Here is a 21,499-nt window from a genome sequence, read left to right on the forward strand (position 1 = left end):
ATTGTAATTCAGCTGATACAGCTGCTAGTCTCTTTGACCACCCGAGCGTGTGCTGTTTCCCGTGGCATGCACCTTTGCTCCCCTGCATCTCCCTACTCTGCCAGCATGACTGAGGATGATGCAGAGCTGGCTTGGAAGTCAAAAGCAGCCTTAATGTGCTCTAGCCCTTTTGGTACAAACTAATATTTACCAGGGAGTCTGCTTCCCGCTCCTCTCTGCCCATAGCAAGTTCTCGAATTGGTCTCGTTTCAAACCTAGTATTGGAAGCCCTGGTCAGAAGTCTTTCTCCAGTGAGATCCAGACTATTCAGCTGCTCAATAATATTCTTTCAATTTAGTAGGGGAAAGACAGGTTAATGATGACAAAAAAGCCGCTTTAAATGTCCCTTCCTTATTTAAATGGGACTTTTGCTGCAGTTGATAGCTTCAGCTTTTCTCTGTGGGTGCCTCATGGAAAACTTGGGAGGAACGTCTCATTTAGGAACAATTCGGCCTCTGGTGGCCTGCAGGGTGGCTGGGGGTTTTTTTCCTGTGATGTTTTTGTTTTCTTCTTTTTAATCTCCTCTTCCTTCAGTTCTTATTACTGTCAACATTTACATGAAAATTGGATGTTTTGTTTGCAAAGAGCCTGCATCTTCCAGCTGCAGATTCCTGTTGCCTCCCCTGTGTGTAGTATCAGCCTGCTGCCATGGAGGTGACAAGGAAGACTGACCCCCCCCCCCTTCCCCCCCAACGTGTGTGTATCATGCACACCGATCCTGTTTGGATGATCACGATGGTGTAATTTGTGATTGATAAGTGTTTTAGGAGAAATCTTATTCAAGCCTTTTCCTTTATCTGATGTTACTTACTGGGAGATGGGCTTCAACACTGTTAATCAGGCATCGAATCATGTCACAGATGCTTGTGCAATATTCTTCTTTAGTCTGGCCAAGGGCTTCTTGCTCCTTTTGATCCTTTTCCAGGCAGTGAGGGAACTGGGATTTGGTTAGTGAAGGGAAATATTGCCCCTGTAACTCTGTCTGTGCTGTTGGGTGTTCCTGGAAATGGGAGTGTCTTGTGTAGGAGGTAGGAGAGAGGGCCATGCCATCCCCTTGGGAATTGTGCCTGGAAGGTAGTTACGGTGGTGTGGGTAAAACAATGCTTGCTTCTCCCTCACCCCCAAACTGGAATTCGTGCCAGGGTAGCGGCTGCAGGACGTGCACCAGCATCAGGGTCTTTGCCATGGGAGTGCTGCTGAAGGGCTGTAGAGGATTTGGGCAGGGAGAGGACAGGCAGATACTGAGCCTGGGTGGATGGCACATCAAAAAGTGATAATCTCCAGCAGTGCCTTGGCAAGAAACTCTTAGGCCTCCCTGATGATCATAATACCTTTTGATCACTGGGGAGAGTCTCGAGAAAGGCATCCAGGAGGTGCACAGAGACTCTGAACTTCTTCACAAAGAAACATTGGGTTGGTTTGATGAGATGTAAGCTCCCATTGGTGGAAAAAGGAGAGCCTTCATTGCTTGGCAGAATATCAGCTCCAAACAGAAACCAGCCACTTTTCATCACATTAAAGCCAAGAGTTGGAGAATTCAAGGGGTGGGAGTATAAAGCAACAGAGATTCGAAAGTTTGCAAACAGCCACAACACGTAGTTTCTACAGAGCCAGCAAAGCTTGCAGCCTCCCCGTTGCCTCCTGTGAGCAGCCCAGGCTCCGTGGTGCGTGGCAGGATCGCCATCCTTGTATCAAGGGACTGCCGATGCCACCGGGTGCTTGGCATCAGTGGTGGCACCTCCCTCCCCACCTTCTTGCATCCCTGGATTTTTATTAAAGGGTGGACTGGTGGGAAGGGCAGCTTTGGTTTAATGGACCCCCTGTAGCAGGGGAAACATTTGTAGGATGAAGAACCTCTCTCTGGATTTCCTGCCCCCGGTGTGTAGGGGTGACAGACCCTCTATGCTGATGTTCCTTGTGTTTGGGTTCAACATTTCATATGCATTGGATGAGCTACAAAACCAGAAATAAAAGGTTGACTTGATGCCTTTACGTGTTTTAATCTGTATTTTTGTCACCAAGTGAACAGCCGTTTTCATAAATGTATTGGAATGAAGGCTTTGGATGGCCAAATTATACTGTAATGTGGGTCATGGGTTTAACTATAAATTTAGGGCTATGTACAATCCATATAGCCCTCTGTTCCCAGTACAGCACAGCTCTCAGTGGAAAGTTTATACCTAGACAGTGGGTGAAGTTCTGAACAGAAAAATCAGCTGCACTGTTGCTAACCCCAAGTGTTACAAAAACCAAGAGATTTTTAAAAAAGATTTATCTCTTTCCCACGTGTCAGGTATCCAGGTTGTAGCCATATTGGTCTACAGACTAAAGGAACTGGACCTTGTGGCAGAAGTGATATCTTTTATTAGACCAACTAGATATTTGCAACAAAAATTCTTTATTTGCAAGCTTTTGCACACCGGCACCCTTTTTCCGGCATAGGAGATAGCAAAGATATGCCTGAAGAAGGGTGCCTGTGCTCAAAAGCTTGCAAATAAAGATATATATATTTTTGCAAATATCTAGTTGGTCTAATAAAAGATATCACCTCTGCCACGAGATCTGATTCCATATATCTCTTCACCTTTCTGAACTCTTAGCATGCAAACTGGTCACATTTTCATGGTTTTCCCTGCAGCTATTAGGTGTGCAAACTTGGGGCTCTGGAGAAATTGTTGGGCTTTTCTTCCCACACGTTTTTTAACACGATGTCTAATTTAGGAAAGAGAAATTGAACTTCCAGAACTAGGATAATTTCCTCGGGTGTTAGGAGCTGTGGAGGGTAGGGCCTTGTCCAGTGGGTGCCTGGCAGGTCTGGTTCTGTAAGGGTTTGAAGTACCTGTCATGACAGATAAACAGATTTACTTGAAGCAAGGACGTTTTCAGGTGGATCCCAAATCAGTTTGCCTATTTATTTTTTCTTGAAAAAACAGCTGTTGGGGGAACAAAGTCTGTTTCATTTGAATTTCTGTGCACTTGTGTGCTGCAAAAAAAATTCAGTTGTTGGATAATTAGCTGATTTTAGTGACCCAACCCAATACACGTTTCCCTGTATAAGTACAAGTATAACATATGAAGCTCTATCCTATTCCCCATGCTGTGTCACCATCTTTTATCTGCTTGCACTGTGCGTCTCTCAGTGATTTACCATACCCTTCAGAAGAGAAGCTTTGCTCATTACTCTGCACTGTACTTTGCCTAATATATTAGATTGAAAAAAACACCTTTATGTTTAGAAGCTTGTTACAGAACATGGTTATAAGAGAAAAGGTTACAAGAAGTTTGGGGATTTTTTCCCCCCCTCCATTCTTGGGTCTTGCACTTTAACTGGTAATTACAGACATGATGGACTGTAAAATGTTAACTTTTGTGGGCTATTAACAAGATGTTCCATTTTAATGCTGCTCTGATCCTTTTACACAGGGCACTTCTTATGTTTGTTTGTGAAACGAGATTTCTCTTGCGTTGATGGTGAGTCATAATTAAGGAAGTCAGAGCTATAAAATTAACACAACCCTCTTCACTAGCCTTTTCACCTCCACTCCAGACTTGCCACATGCACGCACTTTTTATTAACTCTTTGCGGAAACTTCAGGTCCTGTTTTGGTAGCAAGTGAGAGGCAGTTGTTTGTCATCAGGCTTATCTGACCAGAGAGGAAAGTCTGTGAGAATCTCCTCTGTGATGCAGTGCAGTCTACACACGGGAAATGATTCATTCAGACCTGATTCATTAACAACTTGCAGGAGGCCAGAGTGGGTTGGTGGCTGGGAAAATGCAGTTGGGAACAAAAGTGGTGGTTAATTACTGGGGGAAAGCTGCTTAGAGCAAAGACTAAAGATCCTGTAGTAATGTTAGGCTTCTTCGATGTATTTTGCATTGTAGTGTATTGTCGTGGTCTGCTCCATGGGAGAATGGTTCTGTAGACTCCAAAAGGATTATTTTCATGATTGAAGTTCTGTAGATATGTCGGTGTTTATAGGATTAGGCCCCTTCCTTGTGATTAGTTGATTTGAATTATGTAAATTCTGTAAAGAACTGGACATCTGAGTTGTTTTAAGCCAAGTACCATAAAGCAAGTGAGGAAGATGGGAAAACTCAATGGGATTTAGGCTCCAAAGTGCCCAAGTTGCTTTTGAAAAGGGAGTTAAGGCAACTAGGAATTTGTTTTTTTTTTTACCCCTCATCTGTCATCTGGTTTGCAGGGGGAGGAGGGGGAAGGAAAGTTCAGCACAGATGTGACATTTTGAAATGAATTACTTTTCAAACTACAGGCAAAGAAGTGACATTTCTAGCCCTTGTCATAAGGAAAATAACAGCAATAAAACTCCAGTGGCCTCAGAGTAATCCAGCAGAAGATAATTAGCTGCTTTGCATACATTTTTAGCTCTCTATTATAAAGCAGATGTGTTCTTTGCCCGAGACCACCAAATATGTTTCCGTAAGAAATGCTGGATAAATGCCAGCCTGATAAAACACACACGTTTGTCTAAGAAGTCAATTCTTGCTCTCCGTATTTATATAATGTTTCCATTGGAGCCAGTGGGAATTGAACAACGTGATAGGACAGTTTAGGACCTTTAAAGCTATTGTTTGCCAGCAGTAATACAGCTATCACCCTTACCCTCTCTCTTTATACAAAACAAATGTCCTTGGAATAACAATTTATCCACTAGGCTTCCCCTAAAAAAAGCAGTGATTTCTGTGATAAGGTAATCTATACATACTGAAATTTTTTTTGCTCTGAATTTCTTATGTCTTTATCAACAGTTGGTGTAAATTGTCACTGTTGAAGCTATGAGCTTGGGTCTGTTTGTAGTAGCCAGAACATTTTAGAGCCACAGCTGCAGTTAACAGAAATCACTTATCACTTCATTGAAGACCGTGGACAAATTGTGATGACTTTTATTGTGACTTAAAATCTGGTCCATGATTTTTATTAAATGGATAATGGAATTGTAAGAGTGTGTTAGTCAGCCCTCCTTTGAACACTTCCCTGTTGAAAACACCGAGTATTATTGCAAGATGATTTGAATTGTCTTAACATGTTTTCCCCCCGTATGAAATTTCCCATCATATACAAACACACACATCCATCAGGATGCCTGAAGTCTCTGTTGAATAAGGGAGGATTGGATGGGAACATGTACTTTCAGGAGTTTGTGACTGGAGCTAGACCTGTGATTGAGGGAGGTAATGACACGCTTTGGCTCCTTCAATGAAGTGTTTCAAAAAGGCACATGCCTTTGGAAGGACTGAAATGCTTACCTTGTCTAATTTTCCCCTCCCCAGGCCCAAATACAAATAAACTTTAGAGGAATCTGGTGCAGAACTTAGCAAATAAACATGGTTGAAAAAATGAAGGGACTGTGGCTATTCAGAAATATTGCACATCAAGTTAAGTTGTTAGAAAAACGTACAAAATGTCAGGCTTGCTGAGGGAAGTAGCCTTGCAAACTGGCTCAATTTTGGTATTCTCCAAAGCTGTTTTGGTCATAGTGTCCGCAGCTGTCCCCCGCTACTTGAGCTCAGTTTCTCTTCATGAAACCGGGGTAGACTTCTTAAATTATCACTGGCTAAATTTTTCTTTTTTCTTTTTGTTATTTGCAATAACAGTTTCAGGAGTGTACTACTTATTAACTTTCTTGATTCTGAATAATTGCATTTGTTCACTGCCCTGAAATTGTACCTTCAGAAGTACTGTGCGTGGAGAGGACTGGGGGACATGTGGGATGGCTGGTGTTTCTTTGAGATCTGCAGTCTGCTCTGCAGTTTATGTTCCAGTTGGACAATCGCATCCAGCAAGAAGATATGGATATTTCTGAGGGAGTTTAGAATCAATGCCCATAGTTAGTCAGCCCTAAACTAGCACGTTAAATCTGACACTGCTTTTTTTGGGTACATTGGGAATATAGGCTCAGGCCCCTAGAGTACTTCCCTCCCATATTGCTGTTTATAGCAAAGAAAGGTGGAGAAATATGAGAAAGGGTGTAGTTAATACATCACCATAGACCTTAGGAAAGGAACCGGAGTTCATCTGCTATCTGATGTGCTGCATTGGTGGCATAAGGGGACAAAGTGGCACAAATGGCAGAGATTAAGTACAGCACTGAGGACGAGAGAGTAGGCTCTAACTTTTAGGTGTTGAAATGAGCCAAATGTAACCACAGCCTTAGAGAGAATTAAATTTAAGAATGGCTGAGGACATCAGTGTGGAAGGCAGTTGGGTGAAGCTAACATCTGCATAGCACAAGACAAATAGAGGGAGACTTAAAGAAGCAACAATGGACAGACAGTTTATGGTAAACCAATAAAACATACTCATGTCTGAATCTGAAATTAGACATTGAAAAGTATAGTCTCAAGACACCTGCTTAAGAGTTTAGCATTACTGGAATCTTAATAAATGAGTCATGCTGTCATAATCTGATCCTGACATCACCTCTGTGTGCTGTGCTTCAGCTTTTGACCAGAAAAAACAAGAAGCAAGGGTAATGAAGACTGAGAAATGTAACTAGGCTGTCAGATCAGATATACAAAGGATGGATATCTGAGTCTGCAAGCTGTGAGCAAATGTGTTTTGTTCTGGGAATTCTGTGGGACCAGAGGCATTTGGGATTTCCTTTCCTGCCTTCAAAATATTTGCCTCTGCTACTGCAAACCGTGGGCATTAGCACTGTCTAACAGGAGTTTGTGATCCACTGTCTTTGACCTTGTGCTCACATTTAACCACTTGCACAGCAGTAAGCCTCAAAGATTTGGTGCCCCCCTGCACGGGCTCCAGATGGACTGGTTCTGCTGCTCTTTGTGAGTAATTTGAGGAGACGGCCAGTTTAGAGATGCCGTGTACCTCAAGTTAATTAACATCAACAAGATATGAGTAATGGAGTATTCGACCCAAAGGTATATTTTTGGATTCGGAGGGAGAGGGCCGTGGCAAGAGCAAGAGGTGCTGACATGAGGCATGTTTACCAGCATAAAATCACAGTGAAGGTGGTGTGCGAGTGGTGTGGATAGCATGGGGGATATGAGACTCCTTAGACCAGTGGGTCTCAGCCTTTAGACTCTAAGCACTGTGTGGAAAATGCCAGCTCTTAGTTTTCACCCATTTTTATTTTAACTGCACAAAAACAATAGAGCACTTTTTCTGTTGCATAGAACTTGGATCACAATGAGGCAGGATGTTTCAAACACAGGGATTTCAAGTAGGAAATCCCTGCTATTCATCTTGAGAATCATACTTGCACACCTAACCGTGCTAATGTTGTGTGGCACCCTTGAAAGGATCTCAAAGCGTGCTGGTTGAGAATCACTGCCCTAGATCTAATACTGGGCCTGCCCTGGGAAAATAGCTTGGTCTTCATTGCCTTGGGGTAGTAAATACTTAACTGTCCCACAGAGATATGTAGAGGATTAATTACAAGTTAGTTCTTTTGTCTTCTGGTATTTGCTATAGTGCTATGTAGAAGTAGTATTCATTATTGGCTCCCTATATGTCATTGTGGTGATGTATAATGTGGGCCTCAACTGGATATTATTACTCCTATTTCTAGAAATTGAGTAATTGCATTGTTAAGCTGAATCAGATATTGGAAAATTTAGAGATGTTGAACAAATTGAGGGGAAAGAGATGGCAAGGGATCAGCTTTTGAATTACAAATGTGCTGCATTTTTTTTTATTCAATGTTGCTCATTTGGCCAGGATTCAGGGAAAGTTGAGATTTTATCCAACTTCTTTGTGAAGCCCTGTGGATATTTCAGTTCTCTGCAAACAAGAGCCAGATTTTTCTGCAGGAATAAATGCTTACTTTTTCCTGGAGTCCACCAGATGTAGGGCCAGTAAAACTACTTATCACGTTTTGTGCTTAGAAAAACACAACCTGTAGACATAATTCTTAGTAATGGTGCATTTTAAAAGCATACTGGAAAAGCATTTGTCATAATTTTATAAACCAGCTTCTGCTCACTTTTTCTCTAATAAGAACTCTTGGAAGCTTGGGGCTTAAATAGTTTTTCTTCCCTGTTTTTTGTTTGTTTGTTTTTAAATTAATTCCTCCTCCCTCTTCATTGCATGTGCACATCAGTTTGTTATTGTACAGCTCAGCAGTTGGGTTTGGTTTTTATTTATTTATTCCAAAAGCATTGCAGCATTTGGTACTTCTGGAAGATGCAGGAAGTAGATGTAAAAGTGGCATGGACTTTGCAGACAGAAGTGTATGAATATATTGTTGCAGAGGGGGAGCTGTAGTGCAGGAGCAATTCCAGCTCTCTGCACATTTTGGACCTCCAACATTGACAAAAATACTTTTACTATCTTAGCAATGCTGCTGCGCTTTTTTTTATAGTATTAACCCCTACTGACCTTAAACTTACATATCCTTTAGAGGGTCTGAACTTTTGACCCGCAATTGCAGAATAGATGTTTGGAAGAAAGGCCCTGAATGCACACACACACACACGCGCATCAAATCTGAAAATGCTAAATAATGTAAAGAGAGAACAACTCTGTTCCCACATCTGCAAAGTGTGATCCCTCTTTTCGGTGTGTGAGCACCTTCAGTTGTCATCGATTCACTGGGATAAGATGTATTCAGCATCTTTCAAGTAACAGCGTAGTTTTAATAGCACAATCACGTTGTACATGCTAGACCTCCAAGCCAAACTGTTATTGTATAGTACCACTGTTTTGTATTTACTGATCATGGTTTGCAGAATTAATTTCTCTAGTCAGCAGAAAATGGTAGCAGGTTGTTAAAAATATTTTACTCTGGTAAATATTTCAATTTACCACCAAATTTCACTACTGCTTCTTGTTCTTTGGTCAAGGTCTGGATTAACGGTTTCTTGTGTCCAGTAGGTTTTCCCATTAAAAAAAAAAAAAAAAGTAACTCTTAACAACGTAAAACTATATATTAATCCTCATTTAGGCAATTGTATCTGTGGCCCTGATGGCACTGTATGCTGTTATGCAAGTGTCCAGGTTTTCTTGTTACATTCTGGAAGCTAGGTGTCATTCTTCTCGCTTAGTGTTTTACTGCTTTGATTGATTATAGTATGACTGACGTGCTTGTGGGGAGACGCCTTCATTTTCTTCTTGGTCATTCTCAAGTTCACATGAACTACCTCCATGCATTCTCATTTTGCTGCCTCCAAATACATGCTGGTTATGAAAGGTAAACTGAGAGGGTTGTTCTGGAGCGACAGCCTGGAATAACCACACAAGACTCCACATTTAACATGTCTGCATTGTAAAAGAGTTGTTCTTTCCACATCCTTTGCTGCCTACTCCTACCACACAATTTTGGGACATTTTACAGGTTCGACTGCAGCCAGTGGAAGGAAACGTAATTTCCAGCCACAGGAAATAGTGCTGCTGTTGGAGCGGAGTCATCCAGCATTCCAGCCTTGCATAAGGAGCTCGGGCACCGAAAGATCCTGTCAAGTAGCCATGGGTGTGGAGCAGTCTCCCTGCTAGCAATAAGTTGGTCATGAATACTCGGCTCTGCACAGCCTGGTTAAACAAAAGGTGAAGGAGCAGCTGAAGAAAGGGCTGGGAGGGACACTTGTCTCTGCTTCAACCAAAAATATGGTGTGGCAACAAGGATGGCTGTGTGTGAGCTTTTTTGGGGGATGCCCAGATCCTGGTAACTTCAATGCGAACCTGATATCTGGACCCCTAAGGGAGATTTGGGAAATCTCAGTCTGAGTTCAGGTTATACTCCTGTAACCTGAATCTGGGTACAGGTGCGGGGGAATTCAGTGTTTGTCACCTGGTCTCTCAGAAGACCTATGTTGTGTTCGTGTGTGTGTGCTAGAGACACACTTACTTGCTCAGGTTGCCACTGAACTTCTTTTGAGGGTGGTGCTTAGGAATCGGGGATCTTGGCTGTAGCTATATTCATCTAAGCACAATGTGTAGACCTTAGTGCTTAGACCAATACAGCTACAGCCAAGAACCCCGAAACATGGAAGATATTGCATTTTGCCATTTAAAATGGAAACGTCACAATGTGAAGAAGAAAGATGCCAAATGCAACAACCTGGACTAAATATTAGCATCGGACTTAAGGCCCCTACCACCTGCCTGCTACCTGATACTTCCAGGTAACCTGCCTGCCTTTGTCTCTGCAACTCCTTTTCGTTTGCATTCGCACAGAACAACTCTCCAAAAACTGGCTTTTTTCATACCGGAGAGATTTTTGACCATCTTTAATTTCTCTCACCACTTTCAATTCTTTTTTTTGCCTGAAGAAGGACACGTGTGTCCGAAAACTTGCAAATAACAACTTTTTTGCACCTGTTTAATTAGTCTAGTAAAAGATACTACCTCTACCCAAAGAGTTTGCTGTAGTTAGGAATATGTGTTCCAGTTGCTGTGTATGTTTTGGTGCTTCAATGTATGAACATCTGTCCATATTTACCAAGCAAAATATAGACCTCCTCCTTAGTCCTAGCCCAGGAGTGCCTCAGGTGCAGGATTCCTGTGCTCAAAGCATTAAACGATCAAGTTAAAAGGATTGTGTTGCTGCAGTGAAAGGTTCCACAAGTTTATCTCTTTCTAGCAAGTGACATTTGCTCCTGCTAGGCAACATAAGGTGTTTTTTCCAATCCTTTTATAGAAACGAATGTCTTCCGGAAGGCATATAAAGAAGTATTAGGAAGGCTTCAGTCCTGGGAAGAGAGTAAGACTGGAAAAAGACTCTCAGAAAGAGCAGGTGGTGCCACAGGAGGATAGAAAGCCTAACGATACTAATCCCTTGCCATTGCTCCATCTGGGTCACAAGCTTAAGCATGTTCTGTACCTGGCCGCGTGGCTCAGCACCAGGCCTCTTCTCCAACGGCATTGGAGAGGACACACTCCTGTGCTCCATCCTTCTTTGTTTGGTGGTAAGTCTTGCCACTCTTCCATCCTGCAGGGACCTTGTCTTCATATTTGCACAGTGCTTAGCACATCGCTGGGAACAAATGCTTAACTGGAGGACAAAGAAAATGCAAGCCAAGCATGCACTGAGGATGTTTTCCTTTTGTATGAGTAACTCGGCCCAATGTAGCAATGCTTCAGTTGAATGAACAGTGGTTTGGAGCACTAAATGACATGCAGGACAGATTGCAGTGGAGAACAAAACAGCGTATTTACAGTCTAGCGAGCTCCTTAGTCACAAGAACGTAGGAATTGCTGCACTGGGTCAGCCCACTCGCCCATCCAGTCTGGTATCCTGTCTCAGGCAGTGGCCAGTATCAGCAGCTTTGGAGGAGATATGCCAAGGGGGCTGAGATGGGGCAACCAAAAAAGCAAACCTGCCCTGTCGCTCAGTTGGCATTCTTCCCCAGCAGACGCCAGTGGGTAGCTTTATCCTAGATCCCTTGGCAGAGACGCCTGAGGAATTTCAAAACACTGAAAACATGATTAGCACATGAAGAATTGGTGCGTTTCCCCCATCTTGTTTTCACCATAATATTACTTCAAAAATGCTGCAGCCTGTTGTTTTTAAGAGGTTTTTTTTCTTTTAGAAAAGACCCTTGACCAGTTTCCTGTTGTATAAATAGCATTCCTGCTGGAAGCAATTGCAGATACCATAAGCAGCACCTTTTCTACAATGTATGTAATATCAACGAGGAATGGTGTGTAGCTGCAGAAGTCGGTGAATCACATCATGACTTAACTTGTTCTTTCATGTAGTTGCTGTGTGCCCCAATTTGGGGGTTTGACCAGTCTAGAGGGTTACTAAGCACTGGCTTTGTGTTTCTAATTGCTGACTCCAGCAAGGATAAAGCCACCTTCATATGGACCGCTACTTGCTCTTTTAGACTTGGCAGCAAAAGCTCTAGTGCATTTTGGTGCTGATAACAAGTGCAATCCCTCTAACGGCCAGTTGTGCTTGTATGCATATGTGCCACACAGGAAAATGTGATGGTCCATGTACGGGTTCAGGATACTTGATTAATGGGAGTCTGGGCTTCCTGGTGCGTGTTCACCATTGCATGTTCTGCTGCCCCAGCTGGAACATGACTACTGCAGATGGCTGCCTTTGGGGTACTTGGGAGAAGCAGCAGGTACTGGCTTTCTGCATTTGTGTTGGCTGTTGTGGGGTGTTTGAGATCTCCTGTGAAAGTTTGCTTATGTTCTTGCACAACATTTAGGAAATGAGTAAGAGATGTGTGCACACTCCGCTGACTCGTCCCCCCTGCTCCCCTTTGTAGTTATCCCATGTCTTTTATCATCTGTACAAGGAACGGTAGGAGGAGAGGGACTTGCCATCCACCTTCATGAAGACATTTTCTTGTAGATTGGACAGAATACGGGAGCCTATGTATAGGAGAACAATCTGTGCTCACCAGTTATTCCAAGGTCATGAGCTCTCTGTGCTAGACTGTCTCCTCTCCTTTGCAGATTTGCCAAGAAGCTAAGACATATGAAGAAACAGACCTATTAACTTTTGCCTTCATCTTGTACTGTAGACTGCTATTAATGTCAATCTATATCTGTCTGTGCTGCTGTAATACTCGAAATTGCAACAGTGATTGGGAATTGTTGGAAGACATGCCAGGATTGTGCTCTGTATGGAACTAGGACAGTTATAATTGACATCGCTTTCCCCCTTCTGCTTTTGCCCACCCCCTCGCCCCCCAACCTCTCCTTTTGCCCTTGTCCAGATGTAGCAAATTACACTAAATAATGTTGTGTCCTTCACAGCCGACATTGACTTCTCCTTTTGTAGTCCTGACAACATATAAAAGAAAGGGAAATGAAATGGTGATCTTCTTTCATTCCTCGTTACATAAAACAGGGCTTGTCGCTTTGGTTAAGATTACAAACTCATATCAGAAGGATTGTTTTCAACCTTTGGATATTTTCATGACGTTTTTTCATATCAACAAGTTGATGGATTCTTATCTTGGTCTTGATGAAATCAGTGCCAAAACTCCCACTTTTCTCAATGGGAGAACACCAGGCCCTCTTACTTTAGGTAATACAGTCAGCTGAACTGATTTATTCTTGATTAAACCGACTTTGAAATAACTGCCTTCCCTCACGTTTCCAACACACCTGAATCCCATCCTACTTGCTAGTCACGTGCCCTCACGTTTCCAACACACCTGAATCCCATCCTATTTGCTAGTCACGTGCTCTTTTGATGGTCTGTTTTACTGTGATATGTTTTCTTCCTGCTGCTGCCTCTGCCTGAGAAGAGATTTGAAAAGTATGTTGGATATTCAGCTGCTCGACCGCCCCTTCACAGAAAAATCTGGAGTTGGGATACACCCCAAATCTATTTTTGCATGTAGAGAATGTGTGACCTGTAAATAATAAGGTATAATACAAAGTATGTGCATACTATAAATAATACCTGTTGCCTATACGTTCTATTTTAGGACTGTAACATCATCATGGATCTCTTATAACCTTCAAAAGCAAGATCCTCTGTGGTGGCACAGATTCTTTATAAGCTTTACACAGTTACATGGCATCCATCAGTTCTGCTGCTCAGGTTTGCCGTCAGTTATAGCTAGAATAGCTTCTACATCTTGAACACCTTTGTGTAACGATATTTACAAGGGGTGTACAAAGGATAAGATTGCTGCAAGTTGTTTCACTGTTACTGGGAAAAGTCTCTTTTTGGACCACCTCTCTAAATTAGAGCTACACACATAACAAATCTTTTGGCTCTGCTGTCAAACCAAAAAACACTTTGATCTGGATTGAACCAAATTTTAAATGTACTTTTTAGGGGGGTTTCATTGTTGTTGAGAACAAACAAAAAGTTCTGTGTAGTGAATGCAATGTGCCTGGGAGCAAAATATTTTGATCCAGGTGTTCTTCAGTCCTTCCTTTCTTTGAGTTTCTTGACTTCCACAAAAGAGCCTGGGATACCATCTCTCCATGTACGCAGTAGCTCCAGAGTTGGAGCACACCGGCAGAATATGAGACCTGGATTCAGCTCCTCCTTCTGCCTGTGGGGATTTTGAAATCTTCCCCTCCCAAAAGAATGGCCTTATGGAAATACCATAGGCCAGCAGGTTCCCAGCACCCCTGACAGACTGAGCCCCAGTCTTCCAGTAGGCTTGCAACCCCACTTGCAAGTGCTGTGACCCTTGGCTTGGGAACTGCTGCTACAGGGCAGTCTGGGGTCGGGATGTTCTCGGTCTCACCTGTGGTTGCCTTTCCACTTTGTGAACAACTGTTCATTGGAGCAGGGTCTGCAGCTCCTGTGCCCCACTTCTCAGGTGAGCGTCCTAACCCTCGGGCAAGAGAGTCATTCCTTTCCACACTCTGTGACTAATGGCTACAACGGGAGGGATTCGGATAGGTAGACCCACCAGCGGACACCTAGTCACTTGGTGAAAAATATTCTCTATTTCTGATCCCAAAATGTGTGAACAAATTGAGGTCCTTCCCTGTTTCTTTTTAGCTAATGTAAAAAGCGTGCAATGACTTTCTTGTTGCTATTTAAAGATAAGAGCACACATATGAATATGGTTGTATTTCACAGCACTGTAGAGTGGGGTAATGGGGTTTAGTCTTCTTCTCTTGATATGCATCTCTAGACACGCTTTGCCCAGCAGTGACTTGTTACTGTGCCATGCTTTAGTACTTCCTTCTGGAGTACTAAAGCACACTGCAGTAACTGCCCATACTGCTGTGCATGCAGTGCACAGCTAGTTTTTACCACTACTTCACTGTTGTGGCACCCTAAAACGAAGGAACACGCTGCTATGGTGAAGTAGTCTACCGGGCACGTGTAGACCCACGTTGCTGTAGTGACACACTACGTCACCACAGTGCCTCACTCCAGTGACGTAGGGTGATGTGTAGATGTGCCCACTGTCTTTTACATGCACAGGGCCAAATTCTTGGCTATCTGAAGGGCTTCATTAGCTCCATTAGCACGTGGTAGCCTCAGACAGGCAGCAACCTCATGTTTTTCTTCTTGCCTCCAAATCCATTTATACTGGGATCATCATCAACAATCTGGGTCAGGACTGTTTATTAATAGGCCATTTTTGGGAAAGGGACATGTGTAGCATGTTTCCTGGTGTCTAGGCCACATCTGGAATACTGTCCTGCCTGCCATGTGGCTGGGGGTTTTGGAGAGTGCTTGGCCTGTGGATTTCGAGGGGAACCAGTCAATGCAGGACAGCAAACCTGTGCTTCCATTCTCCTGCTTCTGGCTGCAGTGTTCAGAGTTACTCTGTGCAGCACCTGTTCAAAATCTGGTCAATAAGCTGCTTTTATTTTTAGGTGCGTGCTGGTTTCACCCTGATTGTCCTTCATTAGTCTCTTTTAACGCTAAATGCCTCTAAGGCCAAGTAAAGCAAAACAACCATTTATTATGGTCTCTTTTTTCTAAATGCAGATCACTAGATGGCCGGCTGCAGGTATCCCACCGGAAGGGGCTTCCCCACGTAATCTACTGCCGGTTGTGGCGGTGGCCAGACCTTCATAGCCACCACGAGCTACGCGCCATGGAGATGTGCGAATATGCCTTTAACATGAAGAAGGATGAAGTTTGTGTGAATCCCTATCATTACCAGAGAGTGGAGACGCCAGGTATGGCAGGCACGATGCTTCTCGGTGCCAGTGCAGGAGTCTATTTGAGGGTTGCAGGATAAGATAAAAATAGCAAGAGTGGGGTTTTAAAACTAGAGTCACAACATACCTATTATTAATCACACCTCTGCTTATTGCGATGAAATAAGACCCAACTGGCCGCTCTGTCGGAAGGAGTCAGCAGAACAGTCCTGGATTTCTATGCAATATGCTAGAACCTTAAACCCTGGTATTTTAACTTAGTATTTCCCATTCAAGTTTCCTAGTGCATCTCGTCTTTGCTGTGTTGTGTCCATCTGTCTGATTCAGTGGTGCTTGCGGTTACATACTTGCATGAGAGGATTATTCAAAGGGTGGTTTTCTCCTTGTTTTCCAGGAATTCTGGTTGGATCTGTTTCAGGGGATATGCTGTAAACTTGCTGCTAGTGTCACTGTACTGCTCTGTTTTCTTTCCATGTGTACAGTTCTACCTCCAGTGCTGGTACCGAGGCATACAGAGATCCCAGCTGAGTTCCCGCTGTTGGATGATTACAGTCATTCCATTCCTGAGAACACTAACTTCCCAGCAGGTATTGAGCCACAAAGCAACTACATTCCAGGTACAGTATAGCTTCCATCTAGCAAACAGGGAGAATGCCGAGAGGACATTTTGCACTGTAAATCAGATATATTGCTGTGCTCTGTGGGTTTAATAGTAGAAACCCAACACATGGACTGAACTTTGTCCCTTTTTTTAACCATTTTATCATTGCTCTCCTTACTTCCCAGTGTAATTGCATGTTGATCAATTATTATGTTCGGATCTGGAGACAGACAGACCCAGTTGCAAATGTTTGGTTTTCACCGCAGTGCCACATTAACCAGTGCTATTATCAGCAGCCTGTGACCATGCCAGATTGAATGTACCTGATTGTGTGAGCTCAGAAGCTAAGCAATCCCTGGGTCTGGCTGGTATTTGAATGGGAGACCACCTTGGGAATCTTGGGTGCTGTTGGCATACAAGCCAAGGAATTGTGGTCAAGCACTTGAAGAGTATTAGACCGCAGAAACCAAATGAGTGTGGAAAGACTTCCTGCAGCTCTGTCATCATGGCTGAGCTGGGGAACAGAAACGCCCAACAACAAAAATCAACAGTAAATGCAGGCACAGCTGTTAACATGGTTTCTATTCAGTTGTGCCTTGTCAGGGTCTCATGCTCAAAATATATTGTGGAGCCTAAAGCTGAGGGAACTTTCAGATAGTCCTTGTAGATTTGAATGAAATTTAGTCATTCCAGATTTGGGTAAGTCTCTGTTAACCTTCCAAAAGGGATTAGTTCATCTAGTCATGTATCTGTGGAGTGAATATGTATATCCGTGACTGATCTGCCACTTGTTTGTAAGGAGGATCCAAGCCTGTGCAATTCACAGAAGAAAGAACGTGAAGAAAGAAATGTGACATTTTAATGTGAAATAAAAATGCCGAACTTTTTCTCTTGCATTTTTACTTGCATTGTATTTCCCCTCCCCTCCCTTTCCCAATATTTCCTAAACAAAGACCGTCCTCAGTTTGCTGTGAAATAGCAATTTAGATTTTTTTTTCCTGATTTTCTGCCATCAAGTTTAATGAAAATTTGATCTCTTTGTGCTTTTAGAGACGCCGCCTCCAGGTTATCTGAGTGAGGATGGGGAAACCAGTGACCATCAGATGAATCCCAGTATGGATGCAGGTGGGTCATCTTTTGTCTTCGTTTAGCTTTTTGGGTCAAATCCTAAGACACTTGCTCTGTTTCCAAGCCGGCAATGAGAGTTTTTGTTGCCTGAGATCCTGGGCCCTATGATTTTTCTTAATTAACATCTTACGTTGCTATATTTTTTAAGTTATAACAAGTAGGAAGTTTCGGGTTCAGGATATTTTGGGGTCCTGGCTTTTGTTTGGAGTGGTGAGGAGCAAGTGGGGGTTTGAGGCATTTTGCCATGGTGAAACACTTGCATTTGCAACAGAATTCAGACTGTGTCACTGCAAAGTGCTCCTAATGTCTGCTGGAGGGAGAGGTACCATAAACTTGCATCCTCATGACATCTGCCTTTAGACCGTAGCAGGTGGAAGATTGGAACATTCAAGAGTAAATTGGACGCTTATCTTGCTGGGATCCTATGACCCCAGCTGACTTCCTGCCCTTTGGGCAGGGGGCTGGACTCGATGATCTCCCGAGGTCCCTTCCAGCCCTGATGTCTATGAAATCTATGAAACATGGGTTACATACACTCAAGCAAGGACGTTAGCTTGTATGTTATTAAGGGGATGGGGTGGAATGGGTAAGCGTGCACATGCGTTATACATCTGGTTAGCACTTCTTTGAAGGCATGTTTTATTCTGCAAGGTGTTTGCTTTTGCAAATGTTCAGTCAGGTGGCCTTGAATATTGGCCCCATTCATGTTTACTTACACTAAGGAAACAAATTCTTCATTCTTCTATTGGATGCACCCTAGGAGAAGATGAAGCCTTATCTTTTCTCTGTTTCTGTGTACCATTTAAACACATATTGTTGGCCTGTATGTGAAATAAGCAGCCTATAGAGTTAGTGCTTAGGTTATATAAATACAGTAGGTTTAAATATGTGAAAGCACGATCCTACATCCTTTTTTCATGGAGTGTCCTTGACCCATGACATCTTGTTAGCTTCAGTGGGGTTACCTTGTGTATAAGAATTTTTTAATTGGAGCTTTTGTTTGTAAATGCCATACTTGAAAAGGAAAGATACTGTGTTTAAAATGATGGATGCCTTACAGAAAAAGTACAGAGGTGGGCATTATTCAAACACTTGCAAATACTGCACATAGATAAATTTCTGTGCATATCTAGGGCCAGAGCGTATATGTGGGATTCTGAAAGAGGAATGATGACAGTTTTATAGTCTTTTACCGTAATGATAGAGATGGAGGAAGGCAAGTGTTGGATTTGTCTGTCTAGATCAAACACAAACCTGTTGGCACAACCTAGTTCCTTGCATATGGTTATTAGTAATGTGGTTGACATCTGGAATGTATATAGGGCTTTTTGGGGTGAGACACTGGAACAGAGTTGGCCTAGAAGATGCTATAAATACCCATATTATGTCCAACTGCTGTATCTGGTGTCTGTCCCTTTCTGCCATTCCCTCAAATATCATGAATTTTCTTTTATGAAAACAGATTTTTAAAGTGCCAACAAGTACTGGAAGGTGGGGGTGAGGCGGGGCAGGATTTTAGTGGGGGTTGTGCAGCCTCTTCTCATATATACATGCCAGTTCATGTCTTGGAAACTTGTCTAGGATTTTTTTTGTCTTGGATAAACCCTGGGCACTTTGCAAGCTGGATAAAATGATTGTATGGCAAAGAACATTTAGTGACCCAATTCTCTAGTGTCACCTGTGTGGTTATTTACGCCAATACTTTGTAGGTTCCAGTGTAGCCATGCTGATTTGGTAATGCTTTTGGCTCACATTGCACTAATTTTGCATTGGTGTGAATCAGTATGAGAGATGCTGGGAATATAAAATCAAGCTCTGGGGTGTCCTTTTTGTGTGCTGCCGTGATGGCACCTGTGTTCATGGTAGTTCTTTGTTCAAGTGAAGCTGACGTCTTCCCTGCCCAACCTGGGAGCTCTGGCAGATAAAGTCTTAGGCAACTTACTCTGTGTGTCACATATAGGACTTAATTTTATATGCCACATGACTAGATTCTAAGGGCTTTTACAAATAATAATTAGCCATTCAGCAATTTGCAAGTTTCTTAATTTCAAAATACAGTCTAGCTGAGGGATGGGTTGCTTTAAGAATCCCTTATCCATGTCTCTTTCTTGTATGACCATGAGGTTTAAGCAGGAAACAGAGATTCTCAGACATAAAAACCAAAAGAGACCTTGGTCTTCTGCTCTTCAGAACAAAAAAAAGCCCCCATGAGCTGCAAGCGGTGAATTTTCTGCATTTACTGTCTCCCATGCAATCACCAGACTAATCATTATATTCTCTTAATTTTTAGGTTCTCCAAATTTATCTCCAAACCCTATGTCCCCAGCACACAACAATCTGGGTAAGCATGTGATCTTCAGAAACAGATATAATGGGCACAGGGGGGTGATTTATTGGTGAAGTTGTTGCATCATGATGTGTCAATTGTGCTAATTTTCTTTATGAAGTGATGAACTTGCAGGGACTCTACATAGTACAGAAATTGGGTACAGAAATGTAGGTTATACATTTAAAAAAAAGTGCGGATGAAGAGGAGGTACCAAAGAGAATGAGTGACGGGTTACAACAAAACTCTGGCACATTTACATAGGATTGTTGCTCTTTATTTTTAGTAAATGTCTTCTAGATCAATCTATCGCTTATAGAAAGCTACTCTATACATTTTAGTTGTTTAAGTTTATCTCCTGACCACTGTCATGATGGATGTCTGAGTATCTTGCTATCTTTAACATTGGAAGCACCCTTTGAGGGAGGTACTGTTATGTCCAGATTTCAACAGGGAATTGGATGTGCAGGGGCCCAATGGACATATTTATGGAGCTGATCTGGGCAGTTGGCTACTGAGTTTGGGTGTGCTTTTTAGCTTAGCCAGAGTCCAAATCTGAGCTTTTGGTAGCAAAGCTCTGCCCATGTTACTGTAACCTCATTGCTTTTACAGTTGCCTCTGCATGTGTAGGGCAGTGATTCACTCAGGGTGTTGTAGGAGCCTGGGTTGCCTTGAGCTCCTTTCAAGGGTGCTGCTGGGTACCTCACAGTGTTTAGCTCTGTTAGGTGTGCAGACATGATTCACAAGATAAACCCAGTGATTGCAAATAGGAATCCACAGTGTTGATAGTATTCTGACCTGTTGTGATCTTTCCGAGTTCTTTGCAACAGCATTATTAGTAGTATTAGGATTTTTCTAATCCTAGTCAGAAACAAGCAGTCAAAAACAGGTGACAACTAAACACTGACAATTTCTGAAGGGTATCTTGAGTCTAATGAGTTTGAGAACTGTAGGTCTAAAGATGTGTATCCCCTTGTTCTTTATGCTGAGGTTCCTAGATTTTCTCTATTTTTTGTCAGTTGGAGTAGGATTATCTGCACGACTAATCCCCATGCCCTCGCTGCAAAGTGCACGTGTTCTAGTTAAAGCTAAAGTGTGAACACCTACCTCCAGCAAAGTGAGCAAGCCGGGCTTGAAAGCAAAAATAAGTTCTTGTTGGTTTTTATGTGCTTCTAACGAGGTTTTGGCAAGAACACATGTAGAAGTACAGCCCAAGAGCTCGCCCAAAGTGACTTGCCTCAAGTCGCACAGAAACCTTGTGGTAGAGGAGGCTGAGCCCTGGATCCTGTAAGTTAGTTGGTCCCTGGCTAATGCGGTGCGGGGGAGCTTGAGGAGAGCCTGGAGGGTGGGGGAGTTAACGTGGTGTTGGGTGATGGAGTTTGGGAGAGTCCATGGAGGGGAATGGCAGTGAGAGGAGGGTGAGAAGTAGGGAACAGTAGGACAAAAGCAGGTGGCACAACAAAGTGCCTGAAAGGAGAGGGGCAGATGGCAGAGATGAAGCCAGATTGATTGAGGTGATTAGCGTGACTCTAAAATGAGGCACTTGTTTTGACTCAGTCCTACATGTAGGTGTAGTGCCTGCCCTGAGGAACTCGGAGCTGAATGATGGCAGTCCCTTTGCATGGGTTCAGAGGGACCCACCACGTTGCTGATGGAAGACTAGTTTGCTTTTGTGCCTCCCTGTGCTATCTGGGAAGCAGGGATGAGCTGTGAGAACAGCTTTATTTCTTCTGGCCGCAGTGGCCATGCCCCTCAGTTTGGCTGAGGGCACTAAGAGTGCAGAACAGAGCTTAGCCGTGGTTATAATTCAACCTATAAACCAGAGATAGTTAAAAGAGTAAATGAGAGGAAAAACAAAGAGGTAGACAGAATGGT

The 21,499-nt window shown here is 43.0% G+C and overlaps 1 protein-coding gene across 1 annotated transcript in view; it reads left to right on the forward strand.

The window, feature by feature from the left end:
* Positions 1 to 21,499, forward strand: part of SMAD3 (SMAD family member 3) — a 103,035-nt gene that overhangs the window by 60,595 nt on the left and 20,941 nt on the right. The window contains exons 2-5 of the mRNA XM_019533859.1: positions 15,394 to 15,587; positions 16,052 to 16,186; positions 17,221 to 17,295; positions 19,589 to 19,639. Of these exons, the coding sequence (XP_019389404.1) occupies positions 15,394 to 15,587; positions 16,052 to 16,186; positions 17,221 to 17,295; positions 19,589 to 19,639 (455 nt within the window). The remainder of the gene's footprint in view (positions 1 to 15,393; positions 15,588 to 16,051; positions 16,187 to 17,220; positions 17,296 to 19,588; positions 19,640 to 21,499) is intronic.

This window comes from Crocodylus porosus, unplaced genomic scaffold (assembly GCF_001723895.1).
Source record: "Crocodylus porosus isolate Cpor-Errol unplaced genomic scaffold, CroPor_comp1, whole genome shotgun sequence".
Classification (NCBI taxonomy): Eukaryota; Metazoa; Chordata; order Crocodylia; family Crocodylidae; genus Crocodylus; species Crocodylus porosus.